General features: G+C 41.7%; 1 protein-coding gene across 1 annotated transcript; it reads left to right on the top strand.

Annotated features, from left to right (window-relative positions):
- Positions 1 to 3,424: 3,424 nt before the first annotated feature.
- On the top strand, positions 3,425 to 17,319 carry trim8b (tripartite motif containing 8b). The gene is made up of 5 exons (XM_085361535.1): positions 3,425 to 6,027; positions 14,374 to 14,469; positions 14,581 to 14,846; positions 14,953 to 15,068; positions 15,189 to 17,319. The coding sequence occupies exons 1-5, from the start codon at positions 5,422 to 5,424 to the stop codon at positions 15,887 to 15,889; spliced, it is 1,785 nt and encodes a 594-aa protein (XP_085217661.1). The 5' UTR covers positions 3,425 to 5,421; the 3' UTR covers positions 15,890 to 17,319.
- Positions 17,320 to 23,045: the final 5,726 nt, after the last annotated feature.

Here is a 23,045-nt window from a genome sequence, read left to right as displayed (position 1 = left end):
GGTTATATTCCAGGTTTCCATTAAAACTGTTGGAGAAGCTCATACTTTTTGTGTTCAACAACCTATTAAACCGTGTTAGATGTGCTCCAACAAATCAGTGCTTAAGGGTGTTTAGTTCCTGCTCTTAAGTATTTTACAATTGAAAAACATATTTTAGGTTTAATTAATTTTATTGGACTACTGTTGAGCTGTTTGTTTGTTGTTTGCTCAAGAAAGATGTTAAATCTTTATATAATTTATATAAATCTCCTGTGTTGTAATTCTGGTTACCCATTATCACTGATGAGGCTGTTATTAAAACAAGAAGGTGAGTGTTGATTTATTGGAATAAGACATAACCAAATCAGCCACGGATTACAAATAGTAAAAGACTTGAATGTAGTGGAGTAAAATGTGCAATATAGATGCAAAAGTCCCATTTTTCTAAGGCATGATCCCTGATTATACATTATGCTATGTATCTTCAGTATCCCCCACCATATTACACCTCAACTACCAGTACGAACCATTTAAACAAGGTAGGATGAAGCCATGCTTTCATGTTGTTTAGGTCAAATACTACCTGTATGTCACAAAACAGACTCATCCAACAAGCAATGTTTTTTGTTTTGTTGGGGGAGGGTTCAGTCTTCAGTCCAGTTTTAAAGATCCTGTGTAAATTTTTAGTGGCACCCAGCGTGGTCTTCTGCTGCCAAAGCCCATTTGTGTCAGGGTTATACGTTCAGAGATTATCTTCTGCATACTTTGGTTGTAACGTTCAGTTGTCTGAGTTACTGTTGCCTTCCTATCAGCTTGAAGCAATCTGAATCTGGTCATCCTCATCTGACCTCTAGCATCAACAAGCCTACAGAACTGCCACAGACTGGATATTTTCTTTTTTTTAGACTGCTCTCTATAAACCCTAGAGTTAGTTGAGTGGGAAAATCCCAGCAGATCAGCAGTTTCTGAAATACTCAGAGCAGCCCATCTGGCACCAAGAAGAATGCCACATTGAAAGTCACTAAAATCACTTTTCTTCTTCAGTTTGTTGCTCAATTTGCAGGTTATCTTGACTATGTCTCTGTGCTTAAATGCACTGAGTTGCTGACATGTAATTACATATTTTTTAAGGCGTCATTATTGAGTCCTAGGCAGCACACAGTGGTGCAGTAGTTAGTACTGTTGCCTCACAGCAACGTTCGACTGCACCATCTGGCCAGGGCCTTTCTGTGTAGAGTTTGTACGTCCTGTATTTGTGCGGGTTCTCTGCAAGTACTCCAGCTTCCTCCCACAGCCCAAAGACATGAAATTAGAGGGGTTAGGTTAACTGATAAATTGCCCTTCGGTGTGAACATGAGTGTGAATGGTTGTCTGTCTCTCTGTGTTAGGCCAGCAAATGACTGGCAACCTGTCCAGGGTGTACCCCGCCTCTCGCTCTATAATAGCTGGAATAGGCTCCAGTCCCCCGACAACCCTGACAAGGATAAGTGGAAGAGAACGGATAGATGGATGGATTATTATGTTCTTTGCATCCGCAGGTTAATCAAAACCTGCCAGTGTTTTGGTTAGACTGTAGATTTGAATTTACAACTTCTAAACTATGAAATCTACTACCATTGCATATGAGATCTGTGGCTATTGAAACTTTTAAAGAGCTGTTAAAGAGTTTTTAGTATAGGCTTGCTTTAAACTAGTGGATAATGTTGTTGTTTTAACACTTATATTATATTTTGTATTTGTTTGCTTGCTTTTCTTAAAAGGTGCTATTTAAATACATTTTATATACTTACTTAAAAAGTAATGAAAAGAGTGCTGTAATCTACCCGAGCACAAGAGGGCGCCTTTGAACGCTTTGAAATATTTAAAGCGAAGCGGTTTTAATGATATCAAACGTTCGAACATAAACAAAACCAACAAGAATAAAATTCACTCTGGAGAACATGGTATTCTTTTCTTTAAAAATGACTATAGTACTAAAACCAGATTACTGTAGCTTATTAGTCACTAATTGTTCCAGCTTTAATCCTATAAATAGACTTTTAGCCTACTTCTTATTCATGAACATATGAATATACGCTGAGCATACCTCTGTAGCTACCCTTACTCAAATTTTTAAAAGCAGGACTTAACATCAGGCAAATATTGCAACCTTCATTTACTGACTATAGACTGTTACTATTATACTCACATGTTAGTTATTAATAAAGTGAACAAATCACTATTTAAATCCCGTTTCCGCCTAAATGTCCCTTTACTCTGTGAGGAATAAATCACACACACACACAAGCGGGTAATAGAGAGTCCAGGCCTTTAACAAATGCTGTAAGCCCTTTAGTATGTACGATCCCCGGCCCTTCCTCCCCGGCTCGTCCCTCATCTCCTCCCGGTTAAAACGTGACACACTTCAGTGACAGGTCACGTGATGGCCGTAGCGTTGATCCGGAAGGAGGGAGGGATGGAGGGGAGCGGGTTGAGTAGCGGGAGGAAGGGAGAGTAGAAGGGGATTGAAAATGCGTCAGGTCAGCCAGAGAGCGCGTGTAACAGAACGGAAGCTTGTGCGAGGAGGTTTCAAAATAAACATCAAGGAGCTTAAAGAGAGAAAAAAAAATCACCCATGACTGAAAAATGAAACCAACAAAGAAATGATAAAAACTCTGCAGTTCATCTAATGGTCACTTGAGGCTGGTTCCAAAAGTCAGTCAGTCCCCGAACTCCAATATTAAAATGCCCAACCAAACAGTGTTAAAAGAGCACGTTTGCAGCCTGGTACCAAAAACGAAAAAATAAATAAATAAAATACCTGGCAGCACGAAGCTATTATGGGTTTATTGGTTTACTGAATTGACTTAATCTATGTTCAGTAATTGTCAATAAAGAATCATTCTGTTCTTCTTCTTCAGACTGAAGAAAACAGATCTTCTTCTGAAAATAAAGGTCAAGTTATTTTCCATAGTGGACCAAATTAAATGACCAAATTTATGCTATAGAACCCAAAAAAACTAAATAAAATCTACTTAAAAACATGTGTACTTAAAAAAAAAAAGACTGGCAGTGGATAGATGCAAGGACCCCAAAAGTTACGCTTTGGTGGAAAATAGATGTTCTATTAGACACAATAAGATGGCTGATCAAATCATTTGACTAACTCATCTACCAGCCATGGCAGTTATTAGTGTTGAAAATATAACTTTAATCTTTACATTTCGACTTCATCCTCAGAATGTTATTTAGACTTTATCCTGAAAATAATATTTTGACTTTTAGATCGAAAGTTAGACTTTATTCTCAAAATGCAGAAGAGGATTAGGGCCAATATGCCAAAATGGCCAGGGTAGAATTCCGAGGAAAAAGGTCCTAGTGGTGATTTTCGACTACACTGAAACTTGTTTTTAGTTTGGAAATCACCACCGGAAGCTGCCCGAGGTAATGGCTATCTTGACTTTGCTTCAGTTCAGCTCGCCTGCATTCCTCCTCTCTCTAAACCCTGGCCGATAGAGACAGAGAAAGAAAGGAGGAGCAGGAGGGGGGCAGATAACACAAATTATTATTCACAACCGTGTTGGATTTTTATGAAACCCGGAGTCGACTCATACGGGACACATCAAGCCACGAAAATTACTCCTGCCAGACGGCTCCTTCGGACGTACAATACCGAGAAAATGCGTATTTTTCTTTACTGAAAAGGGGACTGTGGCGTTGATGAGTCTGTGTAGGACAGCTATCGAAAAGCAGCTTTGGTGAAACAGCCTACAGCGTTTCCACAGCGGATATCTACTTTTTGTCTTTCTTTTTTTAAAATGAGGATTTGCAAGATGGCTGATGACAGCTAGCCCTAACAAGGACAGAAACGCGACGTCCCCTTTAAGATCAGGAGGGTATATTTTTGTATTTTTTTTGTAATTTTTTTTAGTTAAATATATAAATATGGCTGCTTCTAAAAATAATGACCATAGGTTATATTAGCAGCGACTGTCCTCGTGTGAAAGCGGAGTGGATGTAGTGTTTATCTGTACCTGTGCTATGGTAGAAAATGGTGAGGTGACGTCTGAGGTAATTTACGCGATTTAATCGAGATAAGGAAGTACATAAATATGTTGTTGGCTGAAGGCTGTAGGGGGGGAAATGGTACAAACCAAAGTAAAATAAAATAAAATGAAGGGGTCCACAGCTGAGAACTAGTAATCTTTGTGTGAGGAGATATTTGATAGATGTTTCTGGCTCTGCAACAGCAGCCCAACATTCCTGCGGATCCTAAAAACCCCTTTGTTTTGTGCGCAAGAGCTGGACTCGACTATTAAAACGATTAACTATGCAGTAAACAGCCTCGATGTGATGGCCCGGGTATGATTTCCTTTTTAATGAGATTATAAGGCCTTTGTTGTCGACTGAAAACTGGTAGAAAAGCTGCGGCCTTGTGTTCAGATATGCGAGCTGTGCCACATAGCAGGCGTTATTCATCAAATGGAAATGTCGCTTTTATGTCAAATTGAAGGGCTGGAGGTACCTGTGTTTTTCCATCTGACCTTTGAAACAGCTTTTTCTGCCTACTGCCAAACCATCGCTGGTTGTATGTATAATTAAATTGCTGGTAGAGGCTACTCGGATACTTATTTATGATTCAGCGGACAAAAGCATTGCGCTGCGTTGTGATTATAGAGGAAATCAAGCGTCCTTGAGATCCCGATAAAACAGGTTCAGCTATTTTTTTTCTCTCTCTCTCTCTCTGTAAAGCTTTCTGTGTGGGAATAGTAATCAGGGTGTGGGCTCCAGCAGTCCTTTCTCGTGCTTTTCATGTTTTCATGCATGGTTTGTTGGTCTGAATTGTCCACAGTCAGTCATAATCCGGCGTTTAAGTGGAAGAGAGCTGTGAAGGTAAGGGCAGAAAAGGATCAAGTGTCTATTCCCGTGCTACACAGAGATTGAGTCTCTCCCTCGTCGTACAGGTAATTGTGTAGATCTTAATTCTCTGTGCCTTGTTTGCATTTCGTGGTTTACCTGTAGCAGACAGGCTGTTGGCTTCCTGCAGCAGGCCTTTAAACAGACACACACAGAAGCTGTGAAGTGAAGGCAGGCCCAGTGCTTGTGTGTATGTGTGAGTGTGTGTGTGATTTAGGGGAAAGGAAAGCACAGTTTACTGTAATCTGCATAACGTCAGCCCCTGTTGCATGTGTTGAAATCACCAAGGTGTTGTCATTTTTGCCTGAAGCCTTCTCTGGTCAGGTTTCTGGAATTTTGCCTTCATGCTGCAGTAATAAGCAATACTCGTCATCTGTCAGGGAGACTCCTCTAATTTGGTCACAAAGGTCGGCCTACACAGACTGATCTTTCAGGGGCGGCATTGGGTCTGGTTTTATCTTCTTTCTTTTTTTCGCGAGACTCAGTTTGAGAGTGTCAGGTTTCCTGTGAGAGAGACAGAGGTCTGAAAGGAGTGGAAACCAGTGTATGCCTGCCTGCACCATGATGGCCTCTGACATGGCTGAGACATGGAGGAACTGTTTTGAGGAGGAGCTTATCTGCCCCATCTGCCTACACGTGTTCTCAGATCCCATCCAGCTGCCCTGCAAGCACAACTTCTGCCGGGGCTGCATCAGCGAGGCCTGGGCCAAAGACTCCTCGCTGGCTCGCTGCCCCGAGTGCAATCATGCTTACACCCAGAAGCCCAGCCTGGAGAAGAACCACAAACTATCCAACATAGTTGAGAAGTACAACGCCCTGAGCGTGGAGAAGGCCACCACGCCGACACTGCAGTGCATTCTCTGCCGCCGGGGTCCCCCACTCCCCGCCGTGAAGGTCTGCCTGCGCTGCAACGCCCCGTGCTGCCAGTCACACGTCCAGACACACCTGCAGCAGCCGTGCTCAGCCCTCGGGCACCTGTTGGTGGAGGCGGAGGCGGTGAAGGCCTGGACCTGCCCCCAGCACGACGAGTACAGGCTGTACCACTGCGAGGCCGAGCAGACGGCTGTGTGTCAGTACTGCTGCTTCGCCCGTTGCCATCCCAGCCACGGCCACGCCGTCACTGATGTGGAGCTGCGACGCAATGACATCAGAGTAAGGGAAAACGAATACAGTGTGCTTACTTTAAACACTTGTTTTTTCCATTTCTTATATGTGCTCAAGTGACTCGAATAAGAACAGGGGAAAGAAAACTACTGACGTCTTGTACGTTACTCAGATTGGTTGATAAGATATTTAAAAGGAAACCAGTAGGAGTATTGAACCTGTGGCTTCAGAGTCATATGCAGCTCTTTCTGCCATCTCCAGTGGCTTCCTGTGGCCAGACCTAGATGATTGTAAACATAGAAATGAATAATAGTTGCTTTATAACAGCCCCGATTCCTTCAGTTGACAATTTTTTTTGTTTGTTTATTTGTTTTGTTGTTAGTAATGATAAAAGCAACTAATTTTTAGTATTTTAGTTCATAAATGCTGTAAGACTTTGAAGAAATTGTAATAGGTTAATTTATACTAAGTGGACATTATAAAGCTAGAATATATTTTGGGGTCAAAAATTACTGGAAAAAAGCACTTTTGCTAGTAAAATCTGTAAAATCTATTTAACTATGATTTTTTTTTTTAAAAATCAGTGGTGTCACATTGGATCGTCTGTCGAATATTTTCTACATTTTGCTGATAGACTACAACAATTAATCAAAAAAATAATCATTAGTTTCAGCCCTACTTACTGCTCTCTGCTCATCAGAGATCAATAAGTGCTGGCTTTTATAACAGCATCACACCATCCTGCAAGCTCATTTTTCATCCACTTTGTAGCTTTCAAGCAAACATCAGCAGAACAAAGAGCATATTTAATGCCTTCCCGTGCCACATTTAAGACCTAAAGTGGAGATTTCTGCTGCCACAATAAGTTGTTGATTGTTTACCTTGTTACACAATCCCGTCTTCAATAACAGAACACTTTCCCATTTTAAGAAATGGTTGCATTTCAAGTGTTTCAGGTCTATCTCGCATTTTTTCAGTGGTGATCCATTCCAGCCTCCGTTCTCATCTGCTGGAATGACAAACAATGTGGTCGAGAGTGGAACAATGAGGGGCCCTCAGAGGGCCTTATCTCCCCAGCACAGGTGCATCCGAGCTCAGGGATCGCCAGTTGTGTGCGGCAGGGGTGGGAGTAGAGACGAGGGGAAGGGGGATTAAAGTGATTCGTCACTTGATTCTGCGGTCTACTTGGGGTTTTTTATTAACCTCTTCCTTTCCTGAGGGGTTGGTGCTTACTGCAGCTCGTTCTAGCAGAGGCTGGGCGAGTTTCCTAGCCTCTGTTCTTTCTTTTGAAGGGGTGGTTGACAGGCGCGTCCAGTCAGAGTGAAAACCAATTCCATCTGACTCATTTAGTTCACCCAACACCCTGTTTAGGTGGCAACCGTGTTATGGTTGGGCATTTTTCCTGCTGGTAATGCTATGACTCAGCTTTACGTATAGTAAATCAGTCACCTGTAGCGCACAAATGACTCTCAGGTGGGCTAAATTTAGAAGTTGTACTGTTAAAATCTGTCATATTTGCATTTTTACTAAAATACACTATTGTGGCCTGATGTTTATTGACCTTTAATCTGTGTCAGTGACCTGAATATGTGAAGAAGGAAACGTCTTACAGGTTAAGAAAAAAACACACAAGCATTCTGTTTAGTTTCATTCGTGGGACCATGCACAAAAACATTAATCCTATAAGAGAAAAGATGCTTTGTACCAGATTTAGCTACAAGCCAATTTACATCCAAGGTTTCTGGGCAGTGACACAAAACATGGCGCTCATTACATGATGTTGGATGATGAAAGGGTTAGCGTGGGTTACCGACGAGAAACAAGATCTGTGGTTTAGATGGGCTTTAGACAAATTCATGGATGTGCAGCATAAAATACACAGTTGAATAACCCATCACACATGAATCTCTAAGGCCTCAGTCACACTGGTCTAGAGACCGGTCAGCAAACCAAAGGCAACCATATGAGGTTTGTTCCCCAACTGGTTGCCAGTTGATTGGTGGTAGTTTTTAGGCGAATTGGGTAACAAAGAGGGTCCTGCAAGCAGATTGCCCCATTAGTAGTCCATAGTTTCCATGGAGCACAGAGTGGTCTGCAAATATATATATATTTTTTTTTAGTCGTACTACTGCTAGCTGTAAATGAACCAAGTAGATGCTAATTTGTCAGTGATCCCACAGGTGTGATACTCTATTTAGAAATAGCTTCACTAATAATAGGTTAATAGATTGTCAGTCCATTAATCTACAAATTGCATGGAGTGTAAAATATACAGATAAGGTGAAAATACCCACATGGTGGTGGCTTCATATGCTTTATTTTCCTTAGCCAACAGTCCAGAACTACAGGGAAAACCAGTTTAAGTCTTTGAATTCACAAGAGATGGCTCAGCCATTCACCTGCCTTGGCATTTACAAGTACAGGGCTCCCGACACCCACTGCTTGTTGGCTCCTATAATTGTAGAAGGTTTTTTGGAAGGTTTGCATTCAAGCAAGACCTTCAGTAACAACAGATATGATACTAAATATATGAAGGAGCTGGGGTGAAGAAGGGTTGCAAAGCGGCTTGCAGATGCAGGGCTAAAGCAGCTTTAATAGAGCGTCTTATATGAGATTTATGGATGTGTAAAGGATATCAGCTGATGTGGGCTGGCATTTAGATTAGCTGATCTGCCAGGATTGGGGCCGAGTTTGATTGTAAGGCCTGCCGAAACTGGTTCCTGTGCTCATGTTTTTTGGGCCCTCAAACACATTTTAGCCAGATCTAAACAAAAAGATCTCCAGTATAGTCAAATTATTTTTCCTGCCAACTTTCTGTTGACCACGTTTAATTTAATCAAATATAATTGCACATCTTTATTATATAAACGGTCAGAAATGTCTTGGCCCTTACTATAAATGAACAGTTCTGAGCCCGGAAAAAACCCTACAGTAAAAAAAATGCTGCACTAGGTTAGAAGTCAATTACAAACTCTCTTCTTGTTACACTGTAAAATGTCTCACTAGCCGCTTTAAAAATACAGCATCAACCAGACTTTAACCTCATTAAAAATTTATATTTTATGAAATAAAAGAGCAGAAGCTGTCTCTGAATAAATAGACCACGAGGTAAATTGTATCTCATCTGGGTGGTTGACCATGTTTTTAAGATGATGCAAACAGGAAAAAAAAAATCTAATGTCACTGAGCTCATTCACAGCCCCAGTCCATAAATATTTTAGATATTTGTCTACATGTATTAACTACTAGCAGATCCTCCATGTTGAATGTGATTTAAGGCTTGCAGAGAGGAACCACCCCTCCCTTTCACACATACACACAACCCTACAGGCCCCACCCTGCTCTTCACCTCCATCAGTCCCCCTCCAACAAATTCACCTCCCTAACACCATCCACCAGTCACTCCCGGTGAGGACCGACCTTCCCTCTGGCCCCGTTCTCCTGCTCTGGTGGTTCTGATGGAAAAGACACTGTGGTGAAATGACAACTAAAAAGCCCCCTCCCCTCTTCAATACCCCCTGTTTCCTCCCTCCCTTCCTCCCTGAGAGGTTCTCTGCAAAGCCTCAGCTTCTTCGACCCTGTTTTTCCCCCTCTGGCTTCTGCTCAGAGCCTAACTCAATCAGTCAACACAACCAGGTCACCGTCCTGGATCTAACCATGCCAACTGTGTGTGTGTGTGTGTGTGTGTGTGTGTGAGGGAGAGAGGGAGAGAGATATCTAGGGCAGCAATTCCCAACCATGTGCTGCTGAGGCCCAGGAGTATGCAGGTTTTCATTCCTATCAGCCTCTACAGCAGCTGATCACTAATGATAAAAGCAGCTGCTGTTGGCTAGAATGACTGCGCAGTGACGATGATGATTGTGGTGGTTGTATGTGAATAAACCTTCAGCCTGAGGAAAAACAAATGATTAATGGCATGCCAAGCTAATGACAGACTCATCCTTTAATTAAGGCTGTCTGACTGTTGAATACTGAAAGTTATTCATGCTCACCAGAGGATGAATCCTAAGCATTATGGTGACCACCATGAGGTTTGCTAATCCTTGGGTGCATACACATTTTAGGTTGAATGTCATTCATTTGGTGATCATTTAATACCTTAAAGTCTCTTTAGACATGCTTTTATCCTAGTCCCGTCCCCAATTTGGTTGTATTTGTTATTTCTCTCTTTATGCTGTACCTCAAAGCATTTTTTTATTAACCAGTCTTATATTAAACATATATTTGCTTATTTATTCATGGATGGCACTCACAAATGTATGAGCTAAGCACTATCATCCCAAATTGTTGTCTGATGAGCCAATCAGAAAATGAGATTGTCTACAGATATCATTTCCCAGTTATTCAAATTTTATTTTATTATTTTTTTTAGGTTTAGAGATTGTGTCATAGTAAGTTGGTAGACAAAAAAAAGCAAAGTGATAATTTTAATCCCACTGAAAAAAGTTACAAAGTAATAAAGAATAAGGGGGGTATATATGCTGAAAATGGGTTACTTTAGGCTGTTGCCCAGTGGTTGCTCGGCACAGTGCATAATACACTTTTTATGCATATCCATGACTTGTTCTTCCAATGAATTTTAAGTGATGTGTAACAGGTTCTAGATGCATAGCCCATTGCTACACATCATGATATCAGATATATAAGAACCTCCAGAGGCCTAAGATTTACCCCTGAGCCAGGGTTAGTTGCTCAACTCTTGATGGTAGGAGAATTTGAAGGACAACGTAACACAGACTCATTTAGTGTGTTACTGACGTCCATTGGTATCATTATTAGATTACACTGCTAATTTTAGTACTAATTAACAAATGTTAGCTTATGGGGTGCAATGTGTGCAGGGTGGCGGCCAGGGGCAGAGACCCTGGTGGACTGATCCCAGCTACCGAGTCTAGCGATTGGGACATGGAATGTCACCTGTCTGATGGGGAAGGAGCCTGAGCTAGTGCGTGAGGTTGAGAGGTATTGGCTAGTCAGGGTCACCTCAACACATGGCTTGGGCTTTGAAAAAAATGGATTGTCGGGCAGTGGAGGGAATACTTTGAGGGCCTTATCCCACTGCCAGATCTTCCGTAGAGGAAGAAGAGTCTGGGGACAAGGGGGTGGAGTCACTGAGGCAGTTAAACAGGGCCCATGGGATAGATGAGGTTTGCCCCGAGTTCCTGATGGCTCTGGATGTTGTAGGGTTATCTTAGTTGACACGCCTCTACAATATTGCATGGCAATCAGGGGTAGTGCGTCTGAATTGGCAAACTGGAGATGGTGGTTCCCATCTTGATGAAGGGGCAATAGAGTGTGTGCTCCAAATATAGGGGGATCACACTCCTCAGCCTCCCTGGTAAAGTCTATGCCAGTGTGCTGGAAAGCAGAGTTTGTCAGAAAGTCAAACGTCAGATAAAGTTGGAACAATGCAGTTTTCGTACCGATCACGGAACAGTGGACCACCTCTTTACCCTCTCGAGAATACTTCAGGGTGCATGGGAGTTTGCCCAACCAGTCTACATGTGTCCAATTGGGTGGTCTCAGAATCTTATCTCTCCTTTTTGCAGATGACGTGGTTCTGTTGGCTTCATCCAGTGGTGGCCTCTAACTCACACTGGAGCAGTTTGCAGCTGAGTGTGAAGCAGCTGGACTGAGAATCAGCTCCTCAAAGTCTGAGGCCACGGTCCTCAGCTGATAAAGGGTGCAGTACCCACTCCATTTCTGCCCTAAGTGGAGACGTTCAAGTATCTCGGGGTATTGTTCGTTAGTTACGTGAGCAAGTGCGCGACAGACGGATTGCTGCTGTGGCATGAGTCGTGTGAATGCTGTGCCAGTCCGTCGCGGTGAAAGAAGAGCTGAGTGTAAAAGCGAAGCTCCTGATCTACTGGTCAATCTGTACCCCTACCCGCACCTATGGTCGCCGAAAAGTGCCTGGCCTGTCTCATAGAGATGGGGTAAGAAGTTCAGCCATCCCATAAGGGCTCTTAGTAGAGCCACTAGCCACATCGAAAGGACCTAGTTGAGGTGATTTGGCTGTCTGGTCAAAGGTACTTTTATTGTCCCCAATGGGAAATTGATTTGCAGCATATCCACACATTAAACAACACATACATTTAAAAACACAAAAAAGAAAATCTGACGAGGATCCGAGGTGTTCCGGGCATGTCCCACTGGGAGGAGGCCCCAGGTCAGATTATATCTCTCGGCTGGCCTGGGAATGGCTTGGTGTTCCCCAGGACAAGCTGGAGGAGGAGGGTGGTCTGGGATTCTCTGCTTAGGCTGCTGCCCCCACGATCCAGCCCCAGATAAGCGGAAGAAAATGGGTGGATGGCTTTTGGAGATGCACAGATCTATCAGCTTAAGCCCATATCATCCAATAGTATGTCGTTTACTGATTTCACAATCTGATGTTTTTTTGTTGTTTTACATCAGTTTTATGCTAATCTAAGAGATAACATGATAAACTCTTAATAAGCCTCTTTGCACTGTGATGTTAGATTTCATAAAGGAAGATTTATTTTTATTTATTTATTTTTTTACATAATAAACAAAAAAATAAATAAATAAAATAATGGCATCAGCAAAACTAAACTGTTCAAATTTCAAACTCCGTATGTTCAAAATTTATATGTTGAACATCTTGGGCTAAAATTTTACAGCTGGCGGATGCCACATTCATTGTTAAATCATTAAACTTTTTTCATCTGCTCTTTTATTTCTGATTTTTCTTTTATTCATAAAATGCTACAGCAAATGAATCTGTTTTTATTTTAGTACAGTTTTACACTGGATGCCCTTCCCAACACAATCCTCCCATTAATCAGAGGTTTGGGATCGGCACTAGAAAAGCACTAGCTTATGACCCCCTAAGGCAGGGGTGTCAAACTCCAGTCCTCGAGGGCCTGTATCCTGCTTGTTTTTGAGATATCCCTGCCCTACCTGCTGCTGATTACCTGGATCAGGTGTGCTTTTGCCAATAAGAAGCTACAAGGGCAGGCTAGTTGGAAAACAAGCAGGACAGTGGCCCTCAAGGCCTAGAGTTTGACACCTGTGCCCTAAAATTATGGTTTCAAATTGGGGATCTTTAATATGTAAGGGCAACGTGTCAACCACTACACTATGGAGCCAAAAGTGAAAATTTGCTGGTTAATCCTCCTTAAATATGAGTATTTGCAAATTTTGGTGGTTAATTGGGGGAAATCTTTGGCTTTATTCTCTTACTAGGTTGAACCACCTTGGGCAAGATTTAACCTATTTATGAATAATTTATAGACTTAAAAAAAAATTCTACTATTGAAATTCATTTGATTTTACTTACACATTTTTAACACTAATGAGTAAAAGTTGAATGCACAAATGCATCGTGAACTATCGCCAGTAAGCAGGACAACATTTACCAACATTAATGCCATGTATTTATTTTTATTCAGAGATGGTGTGTTGAAAAGCTTAAACACTAGCAGTACTTTAATTTTCTCAGACAGAAAATGACGATTCAAAACAAGAACAGAAAAATGTCGGTCAAATTGCTCTTTTAAACACAGGTGTCAGCCCTGAATTTCACAAACCTGTGCCCCCCTGGTCACACAGTTCACTAAATGATCGACTTGCCAAACAATACACCTGCATAGGATAACTATTCTAGCATTGTCATTGCGAGCATGTTGGCATGTAGCTGAAACCGGCACTTAGCACACCTGACCAAGAAGCAAAAAGGGCTGTAGCCATGTCAGCACCATCTTATCAATACGCTCCATTAAATGTTGAGTGAGGGTTATTTATATTTCCCATTAAATATTAGCAACACGAAGGGATCATCAAATCTGTGTCAATGGCATTCCCGCTATCCAAAATTTATGCAAAGGATTGTTGGTCTCGCACGGAGCCATTTATTCCTTCTTTTCTGTAAATTTTGGCCACAAGCTGAGCCGGATAAAACTCAGCTCGGCCTTTATTTCTTCACATGCCATCATCTTCATCATCATCATCATCCCAGAAAAAACAGACGCTGTTGCCACAACATTGCCATAGCTCGCAGAGCAGCCTCCTCTGTTTGAGTGTGTGTCTTTTAGAAAGAAAAGGCAGAATAGAGGAAGAGGAGTTGCACCAAGGGGAGAGCGAAGCTGCCGGAGCTTTTTCTGCCCATTTATCTATCTCTGCTCGCTGCCCCCGGCTCCCCCAACATTAGTCTTCACTCGCTAATGCAAACACAAAATAGCTGCTGGTTGCTATGACTGCATCCCCCTCCTTCCTCCCCCACAGGGATTGTGTGTTCGATGGAGACTAAATTAGCCCACTCCCGGATCCTAATATCTCAGGCTTGGGGAGGGGATGCTAGTAGCTGACCGAGGTCACAAGTTTCCAAGGCCACAAGGCGTTCTTTATTTATTTTCTGTCCTTCTCACCTCACAGCAAAACCTGTTAAGACAGCAGGAACGCGTGGAGGAGCGAGTGCAGGAGATTGAGGAACAGCTTTGCAAACTCGACTCAGACAAGTGTGTGGTGGAGGTATGTTTTTGCACGTCACTCCGTGGGCGCGTTTTCTCTTTTATGGCTCTATAAAATCTTTAGGAAATTTTGATTGGTGTGTGTGTGTGTGTGTGTGTGTTTATTTTACAGGACAGGGTATGTGAGCTGAAAGAGGAGGTGCGCCTGCAGTACCAGCGGATGCACCAGCTCCTGGAGGAGGATCTCGGTCGGACACTGGAGGCTCTGGATCGGGCTCAGGCTCGGTTTTGTCAGGAGAACGCAGCCCAGGTTTTAGCTCTCGGGGAGCAGCGCCACGAGGCCCAGAAGCTGCTGAGCTCCATCCAGACTGCCTTCGGGAAGGCGGAGGAGCTGAGCTTCATGAAAAACACCAAGCCTGTTAAAATCCTCACAGACAGGTGAGCAAACGGTCTTCATACAATGATTTTTATTTATTGAATTATTTTGGAGATGTTTCCAAGCAAACACCTTATCATGAACCCCGTCTCCTCGCACTTGTTGCAGATCTCAGGCATGTGTGGGCAGCAGTCTCCCTCCTTACAAAGTTGGGAATCTCAACTCTAAACTTTTCCTTTCTGAGATCTCAAAAAGAGAGAAGAGCTTGAAAAGAACACTTGAAGGTGAGAAAATGAAATACACCTGTTAGCTTTTAATGCAGGGCACGACCGTCATGGAAGTGTTTTTCTTTTAATTACCACTTACCTCTTCTCATTTCGCACTTTCTCTCTCTCGTCTCGTAGCTCCCCTCACCCCTCCCTCGACCTTCCTGCAGTCTGTTCCCGCCTATCCCAGCGGTCAGAGCTCTGGCTCTGGTGCAGAGAAACGGAAACATTCCACTGCTTTCCCAGAGGGAAATGGGAACGGCGGAAAAAATGCCGCACCGGGTTTCAAAGACTCGTCCTCCTCTTCCTCATCTTCTTCCTCGTCGTTAGCCAAACAGCCCTACCTGGGGTCCAGCTCTGCCTCTGGAGAAGGCCAGTCCACCAATCAGCAAGCTCTCGGACCCTGTGGCCCGCCTCACATCAGCGAGAGCGGCGGGACGGGAAGCGGGAGTGGCTCGTTGACTAATCACCATTCAGGCTCTGTATTCGGCTCCTCTCACTTCCCTCCTGGAGGCAGCAGTTCCTCACACTCCTCCCAGCAGGCAGTGCTCCCTCAGTATGGCGGTCGCAAGATTCTGGTGTGCACGATGGATAACTGCTACTGCTCTGGAGTGCCCTCTGTGTCAGGCCACCGCAGCCACCCTCCGTATCCACGCTCGGGCTCTTTTCCCTGGGTCAGTGCCCAGGACTACCCCCCTCCTCCTGGCCTGGCTTCCGGAGGTCCGTCCATGCAGGGCTTGGCAGTGAGGGACTGGATAGACGCCTCACAGACACACAGACATGCAGATTTCTACGGGCTGTATGGGCAGCCCTCTACAAAGCACTACGTCACCAGTTAACAGAGCAAACACACACACACAGATATAGAGACAGGCACCAAAATAGCACACCTTTACAGACTTACTAACGGGAATAGACACAATACGATTATACTATACACATATTAAAATAATTGTTTATATCTACACACATACGCGCACACACATTCGGGGGCAGGGTTGATCTCTTTGTTTTTATTTTCTTCCTTTCTTTAATTTTGGTCCGTGTTTTCATGTAGTGTATTATACGTAAAATGCATAAACAGGCTGGTGAAACTCAGCTCAGCATTTTACACAGAAACAAGGAAGAGAAGCCTGAAGAGGAGACGAGGAGATGCATCTTTTTTTATTTATAGAGTAGGAGATGGATTGGTAGGAAATTAACTTTTAGTAGAGAATCTTCTCATGCTTCTTCAAGGCTTCTCACTGAGGCTAAAGGGAAAAGAGATTATACCGTGCAGTGTTGAGCTTTCCACGTTCAGCTCATGTTTCTCTGATATAATCACCCCTCCAGTTGTACTGAGGTCAATTGCCTTATGTTATTAGCAAACATATTTTTCTCCGCATAGCTGACTTTGTTTGACAGATCCTTTAAAAAGGGACTGCGGTCCCTGCGTGTCCGTTTTATTTTTATTGTCATGGCACTTCTTCCTTTCTTTGCTGAGTTCAGGGATGGATCGTACAGCTTGAACACAAAAAGCTCTTCCATGGAACACCCACAATGCACTTGTGGACGCCTTGCTATGCCTGGACTACAGATGCTGACCCACAGAGGGACAATAGAGCAGCGTCTAAAGGGCCGGCTGACCCCAGCCCTCTGCATTTTTGAGAATTCGGCCCGCATCCTTAGCACTCCCTTCCTGCTGCCACAGGACAGAAAATATTACAGACTGTTTCCATTTAGTGATGAATGACTTTGTGTTATTTGGTACACTTGTACGTTTAACGCTTGCCTACAGAGACTCTACTATTTTAGAGAAAAGGGCAAGACTGGGGAGACCAAACTAATCAGGCATCTGGACGATCTGATGATGCTGTAATTGTACTTCCTGCAGGGCAAAGATGTCACTTCCTCTCAATAAGCACACAAGCTCTTGGCTTCCTGTTTGCAGCTGAAAGCATGCAAGGAAGAGGTTTAGTTTGTTGTTTGTTTTTCTAAAAGCACTCAGATGAAGAACAATGGGGGAGAAGAAACTGTATGCTGTTTTAAAATGAGTGTACGAAAGAAACGAAGGGTGGGAGGAGCTTTTTTTTTTCATGAACTTTTTCTAAAAGACTGGACTGCAAGATGTAAGCAATGGTTCATCATCCTTAAAAGTAGCTGTTACAACAGCCACGATAAAGAGAGAGGAAAAAAAAAAAACCTAAAAGTATCTTTTTTTGTAAATATTTTGTGAAATGGAAAAATTACAGACGTGATTTGGAGAAAGGATCCAAATAAACAAGTTTAAACCAGTCTCTGCTGTCAACTGTGTATGTGCGAAACATCTCATGTTTAAAGGATAAGGTTGGTGATATTCTATATTTTTGTTACTGTAAATAAATCCCATAAAAAGACAAAAAACAGCTGTGTGTTAGTATTCAAATACGTTTCCACTTCCCCGTCATGTCCATACATAGCAGCAGCTTGTTTACTCCAACTAGAGATGTAAACAGGTAACAAATTTATGCATTAGTTTATTTAAAAACTCTTATTTTCAATCTGGCCGTTATAAAAATTCAACAAAACTGTCGTGAAAGTGCTTTTGTACACTTGTAGAGGCAGTTAGGATGTTTTTTTTTATCCTAACAGCTAGCTAAAGCGAGATTAATATAGCAAATGATTCACCTGCCCAGGGTTTACTAAACTTGCAAGAAATTGTTAGCACCTGCAATTAAATATATATAATATTTATTTTGGCTGGGAAAATGTTTGGATCTATTTATTTAAAGTTCATACATAGATACATAGAAATACAGTATATAAAACAAAAACAGTCTGTTTTAATATCCAGACAATATTTGGTCTGACCGCCTTTATTCTTCAACATAGTTTGAACTCTCTTAGGCAGCTTTCTTGTCATTTAAATATCCATCAGGAATAGTTCTCTAGCCTTCTTGAAGGGCATTCAAAGCTCTTCCTTGGATGTTGGCCGCTTGTGTTACGCACTCTGTCAATAATGTTGACGTCCGGGGAGGTCAATCCATGACTGATTTTGTTCCGTTGTATGGCCTTCTATCCTAGCCTAGCATTGTATTTGGGATCATTGTGATGCTGAAAAATGAAGCTGTTGCTAATCAGATGCTTTCCAGTTGGTATTGCATGTTGGATAAAAACCTGACTTCATACTGCCATTAATTTTTACAAGATCTCGAACACCACTGGTTGACATGCAGCTCCAAACCATGACAGTGCCTTCACTGTATTTTACTGTAGGACCTCTCTCCTGAACTCTTCCATACACATTGAAGACCTTTTGATTTTCAGTTCTTGTGTAATTTGACACACTTCAGTCTGTTTCCCTTCCTTAAGAATGGCTTCTTGACAGCCACCCTTCCACTGACACCATTTCTGACGAGGCTTCATTGAGCAGTTGATGAAGGTGCAAATGCATTTCTTAGTTTCTGTGTCAACTTTGCTAAGTGTTAGGTAGCTTAACAAACAAAAAGCATTTTTTCTGAAAATGGTAAGGTACAAAGAAAAATTCTGAAAGCTCAGGGAGCCTTTCCTCAAGACCACTTTCAAAATTTGCACAAAGGTCTGGCTCTTTGCATAGAGTTTTTCATCTTCCTCTCTGGTACACAGTAAAATCACACACTAGCTTTAGCTGAGCTTTCCCGAGACTAACGCCTTCATCCTTTTAAAAATCGTGGGGGGCAATTTCATAGCACTAAAGGGCTGCCATATTTAAGTTTGTACTACTTTAATTAAGGGTCCAGTTTACAGCGTAGTTCAGAAGAGGACCCAAAGTTTTCCAGATGTGGTGGATACTTATTTTATTTACACTTTGCTTTGATTTATTTATTTTAATTATTTAAAAATTAAGCTGAGTCATAGATCTGGGTTTCCACTGTTGTGTGTGAGAAAAGGTGTCCGTGTCATCAGCGTTGCGTAACAGTTCTTCGACACCATTAGATGTGAAATACCACATTGACTCATGGTGCCAAATATTTCTTTCAGGGAGCCAACTCTGGGTTTTGGGCCTCAAGTTAAAGAATATTTCAAGCCATGTTACATGTGACCTAAACAAATATGAAAATCTTTCGTCAACCAAAGTCTGTTGTCAAGTACAAAGAAGTTCAAATTGACTGTATAGCCTAAAAGAGCAGCAAAATAGATGACCTCATAAAGACAATGCTTATTGGAAGCACGAATTCTTTGATGGTTTTGCTATTTTGTGGATTGTATTTCTCATAAAATTTTCCACTGGCATTTTGTGCAGTTTTGCAAACACAGCTACCCCTAAACAGTCATCTGCATACTCAACCATTCAACCTTAAAACAAACTGACATCCTCCCACCTATACCCTTAACATTACACAATCTCTGCTCCAACAGACCTCCCCCAAAAAAAACCTAATCAGTCCGCCTTGTATCGGTTTTATATATAATCTATTAGTGTACTTATCTGTCTTAATGGACGTGTCAGTAAAGGAAAAACCCATTTAAACAGAACTTAACAACTATCTCTGTGTCCACTGAGTACAAAACGGCTCATGAGTATGTGTGGGTGGAGGCCTGCAGAGAGAAAACAGGATGGAGAAAACGAGTCTTGAGATGACTAGACGCGCGAGACAGAGATGCAGAGAGAGTGTGTGTGTCTTTGAGTGAGTGCATGTGTGCGTTCCCCTCAGCCCGATTAAGCTGTTGCATTACTGCTTTCCACTACCCAGCACTTTGAGCCTCAATCCCATTCACACAGCAGAGATGATCCACCTGTGTCTTAGAAAAACAGTGAGTGCAGAGCGGAAAGAAGGAAAGAAAATTTTGAATATTTCAGTTATGAAGATCACATGATTCGATTGAAAGTTACTCAAAGGAGTAGACTGACGCTAATAATTTCCTAGATGAGGACACTTCCATCAATAAAGTTATCTTTGTTTAGCATATAGACTGTAAACAAAGGGTAGTTTAGTTTCACTACTTTACATGTTTTCAATGTTAATCCAGCAACTGGCCACACTTTATATTAATTCTGGCATCAAATTATATCACAGGCAGTTACAGATCTACGTTGCTGCTAGCGAACTCGCAACAGCATTAACTGATAACTCCACAGGACTGTAACGTATAAAATAAAAAGCTACAGGCTAGTTTAAACCTCTGGGTGTTGTTGTGGCAGCTACAATGATCTTTTATGTAGAGTTTACGAATGAGACATCTGCAGAGGTGCTGGTTTTGGCTGATTTTGTTGTTCTGGACTAAATGCTTCTTTCTTCTAGGCTCTGTGCTAAGCTGCAGTAGTGGTCAGAAGTTTACATACACTCAATCAGGAGCATGAATGCCATGGTAATTTTGGTCTTTTAATGATTTCTTTGAACTCTTCTATTTTCCAGGGTAGAATGATTAAAATGCATACATCTTTAACTACATTAAAGAAACAAAAATTGGGTGCACAAGTTTGGATTTATTCAGAATTTCTCTAATCCACATACATATAGGTTCAAATATATACATACATTTAAATCTAATAAGAGGAGCTAAAAGTTCTCTAATTTCTTTTAACTTGACAGTGTCATGGGCAGTTTAAAAGCACAAAAAAGAATTTATTTGACAGAACTTGTTGGATTGTTAGAACAATGGGACAGTCCAAAAAGCCGAGGTAGATTTAAGAAAGAGAAATTCAGATTTACAGTTGGGAAGTTCTCTTTGAGCTAGTTGTCCACAATGTTTTGAGGATTTAAGATGAGGTTTTTCAAACTGTCAAGCATGGTGGTGGTAGCCTCGTGCTCTGGGGCTGTTTTACTGCCAGGGTTACTCGTAAATTGCACAAGGTGGATGGAGTAATGAAGGAGAACTACCAAAGTCTTCAGCTCCACCTGAAATGAACAGCTAGACACTTGAAACTTGGACACAATTGGGTGTCAACAGCAGGACATTTGTCTCAAATACAGCCCTCACCTCAACTCTATTACAAATTTGTTAATTACACTTAAAGTCCGGCCAGGAAACCAACTTATATCTGCCAAGAACTGTCAGACGTCCAATCACGAGTATGCCTGAAGGCTGTCAGTAGCTACCAAAAGTGTCTGGCCCAGGTGCAGCCTGCTAAAGGAAATTAAATGTTAGTGGAGGTGTCTATATTTGAACCTGTATGCACACTTTTGACTCTTTGTGGATTAGAGAAAATCCAAAATAAATTCAAATGTGCACACAATTCTTATTTTAAAAAGTCATTATGTATCCGGTACAAGACAAAGAACAGCTCAAAGAAATCCCGAACATTATGAGTGTCATGGAAACATCATGACCACGACTGCACATTCATTTTTAATGTGACTGAATTGCATATTTGAACTTTACATGACTGACTGTAACTGCATGTGTCAGTTCACAGAAGGAGTAGTTTTATTGCAATGTTTCCAAACAGAAAATGAGAACAGTGGACATAAGGTGCAAGTTACCTGGTAAGATTGTGGTCGTTAACCACTTGGTTCTGCTTTCAGTCCGTTGTGATGAGAACTGAATATGTGACCAAGTTTGAAACACCAAGGAACTACTGACAGCATTTTTGTTTATCAAGCAATTTAAATATGTAGCCTACAGATACTTAATGATGTGAAAGTGAAAATTTAAACATGCCCTGGCTACGTTAGAAATGAAGGTTTCTTTTTATTCATTATGAGAGAGCTGTGAGCTGTAAAGTCTTGCATCAGTTGCAACAAGGTGCCTGCAGGTCCTGTTGGCTTCCTCAAAAGTTTACCCCATGCCATGCTACTGTGTATGAGTGGCATCAGTCTTATTCATAAAACAACTAAAGCTACAAAATCAACATCACGTTGAGGTTGTTTTGTCAACTACAGCTTCCAAGGTAAAGAATAAACCTACATTTTGAACTCTCTTCACAGTTTTATGAGATATTTACTCATTATATGTCAGTTTCAATGTCTGAATGCCATTTCTTTCCCTCCAGCAGCAGTCAGCGGTTAACATACACGTAAAAACAAACATTTTAAATCACATTGCTTCTTGCTCCACCCTCGTCTTCCTCCCACTTCTTCTCCCTTTCAAGCTTAAGCAGAGGTCTGATGTGCTGCTTCTTTTTCTCACGTCAGCAAACCTCAGCAGAGACAGGCAGCCAAGAGCTGTGGGGTCGGAGGTGCAGCATAAATTACAGCGCTGCTTTTCAGTCTTTCTCTCTTGCTGACACACACACACACATTAGCAAACACTCCCCTCTTTCTCTCCTGACACACATTTTCTCACACTTGCGCACACAGCTGCCGAACAGCTGCTTGATCCACAAGGAGAAACAAGAAGAATCCGGTCGCCTACCTCTCAGATATGCATCTATGACACACACACACACACACATGCATACACTGTGAGCCACTTTAGAATTACCACCACACACAGCAGGGGTTTTTATTCACCAATAAAACAGCCACAGAACTTTTTGTACTCTCATTTGAAGCTTCAACAGACACATAAAAGACAGATAGAACTCTAAAAATATAGCATTAAAAGAAAGAAGACTCTTTGATATATTTCTCATTTAAGTATTATTGATTTCATGTTTCTATGGTCACTTTAGAGCTTAAAAAATGTAATTATTATAAAAGGAATCTTGATAAAACTTATCATTTATACACACAGATTTGTTGAGTTTAAAATAATGCAAAACAACCAGCTACCAAAACCTACTATTTAAGCTCTTAGCTTGCTGATGTTGAAAATCCTCTGTTTATTTTTTTCTGTCTGTGTGTTCTATTTTTATAGTGATTAAAAGGAAATTTCTCTCATTTGTCAGTTATTTGACTTTGTTTGTGGGTGTTAAAAAATGCTGCCTACAGTGGATGTGCAGTAAATCCCCAGCGCTTATGAATCAATGTTTAACAGGGCAAAGGCAACAAAACTTGTCATACAAACCATAGAAAAAGTAGAATTAAATTTGTTTTTGGATGTTTTTGAGCCTTAAATTTGATATTTTTTAATTAGGCGTGACCACATGTGATGGCAAGCCACACCTCACCACTA

Source organism: Diplotaxodon limnothrissa, linkage group LG8, assembly GCF_057381915.1.
Source record: "Diplotaxodon limnothrissa isolate DT_005_m linkage group LG8, D_limnothrissa_male_GT1.1, whole genome shotgun sequence".
In the NCBI taxonomy this organism is placed as follows: domain Eukaryota; kingdom Metazoa; phylum Chordata; class Actinopteri; order Cichliformes; family Cichlidae; genus Diplotaxodon; species Diplotaxodon limnothrissa.
The sequence above is the reverse complement of the archived record's forward strand: the minus strand, read 5'-3'. Positions and strand labels throughout refer to the sequence as shown.

What these genes read in the sequence shown, in the direction of transcription:
- trim8b (XM_085361535.1), top strand. Translation starts at nt 5,422, where the DNA reads ATGCCTGCCTGCACCATGATGGCCTCTGACATGGCTGAGACATGGAGG. An exon ending in TGCGACGCAATGACATCAGA is followed by an intron (nt 6,028 to 14,373) that starts GTAAGGGAAAAC and finishes CTCACCTCACAG; the next exon opens with CAAAACCTGTTAAGACAGCA. An exon ending in GTTAAAATCCTCACAGACAG is followed by an intron (nt 14,847 to 14,952) that starts GTGAGCAAACGG and finishes CACTTGTTGCAG; the next exon opens with ATCTCAGGCATGTGTGGGCA.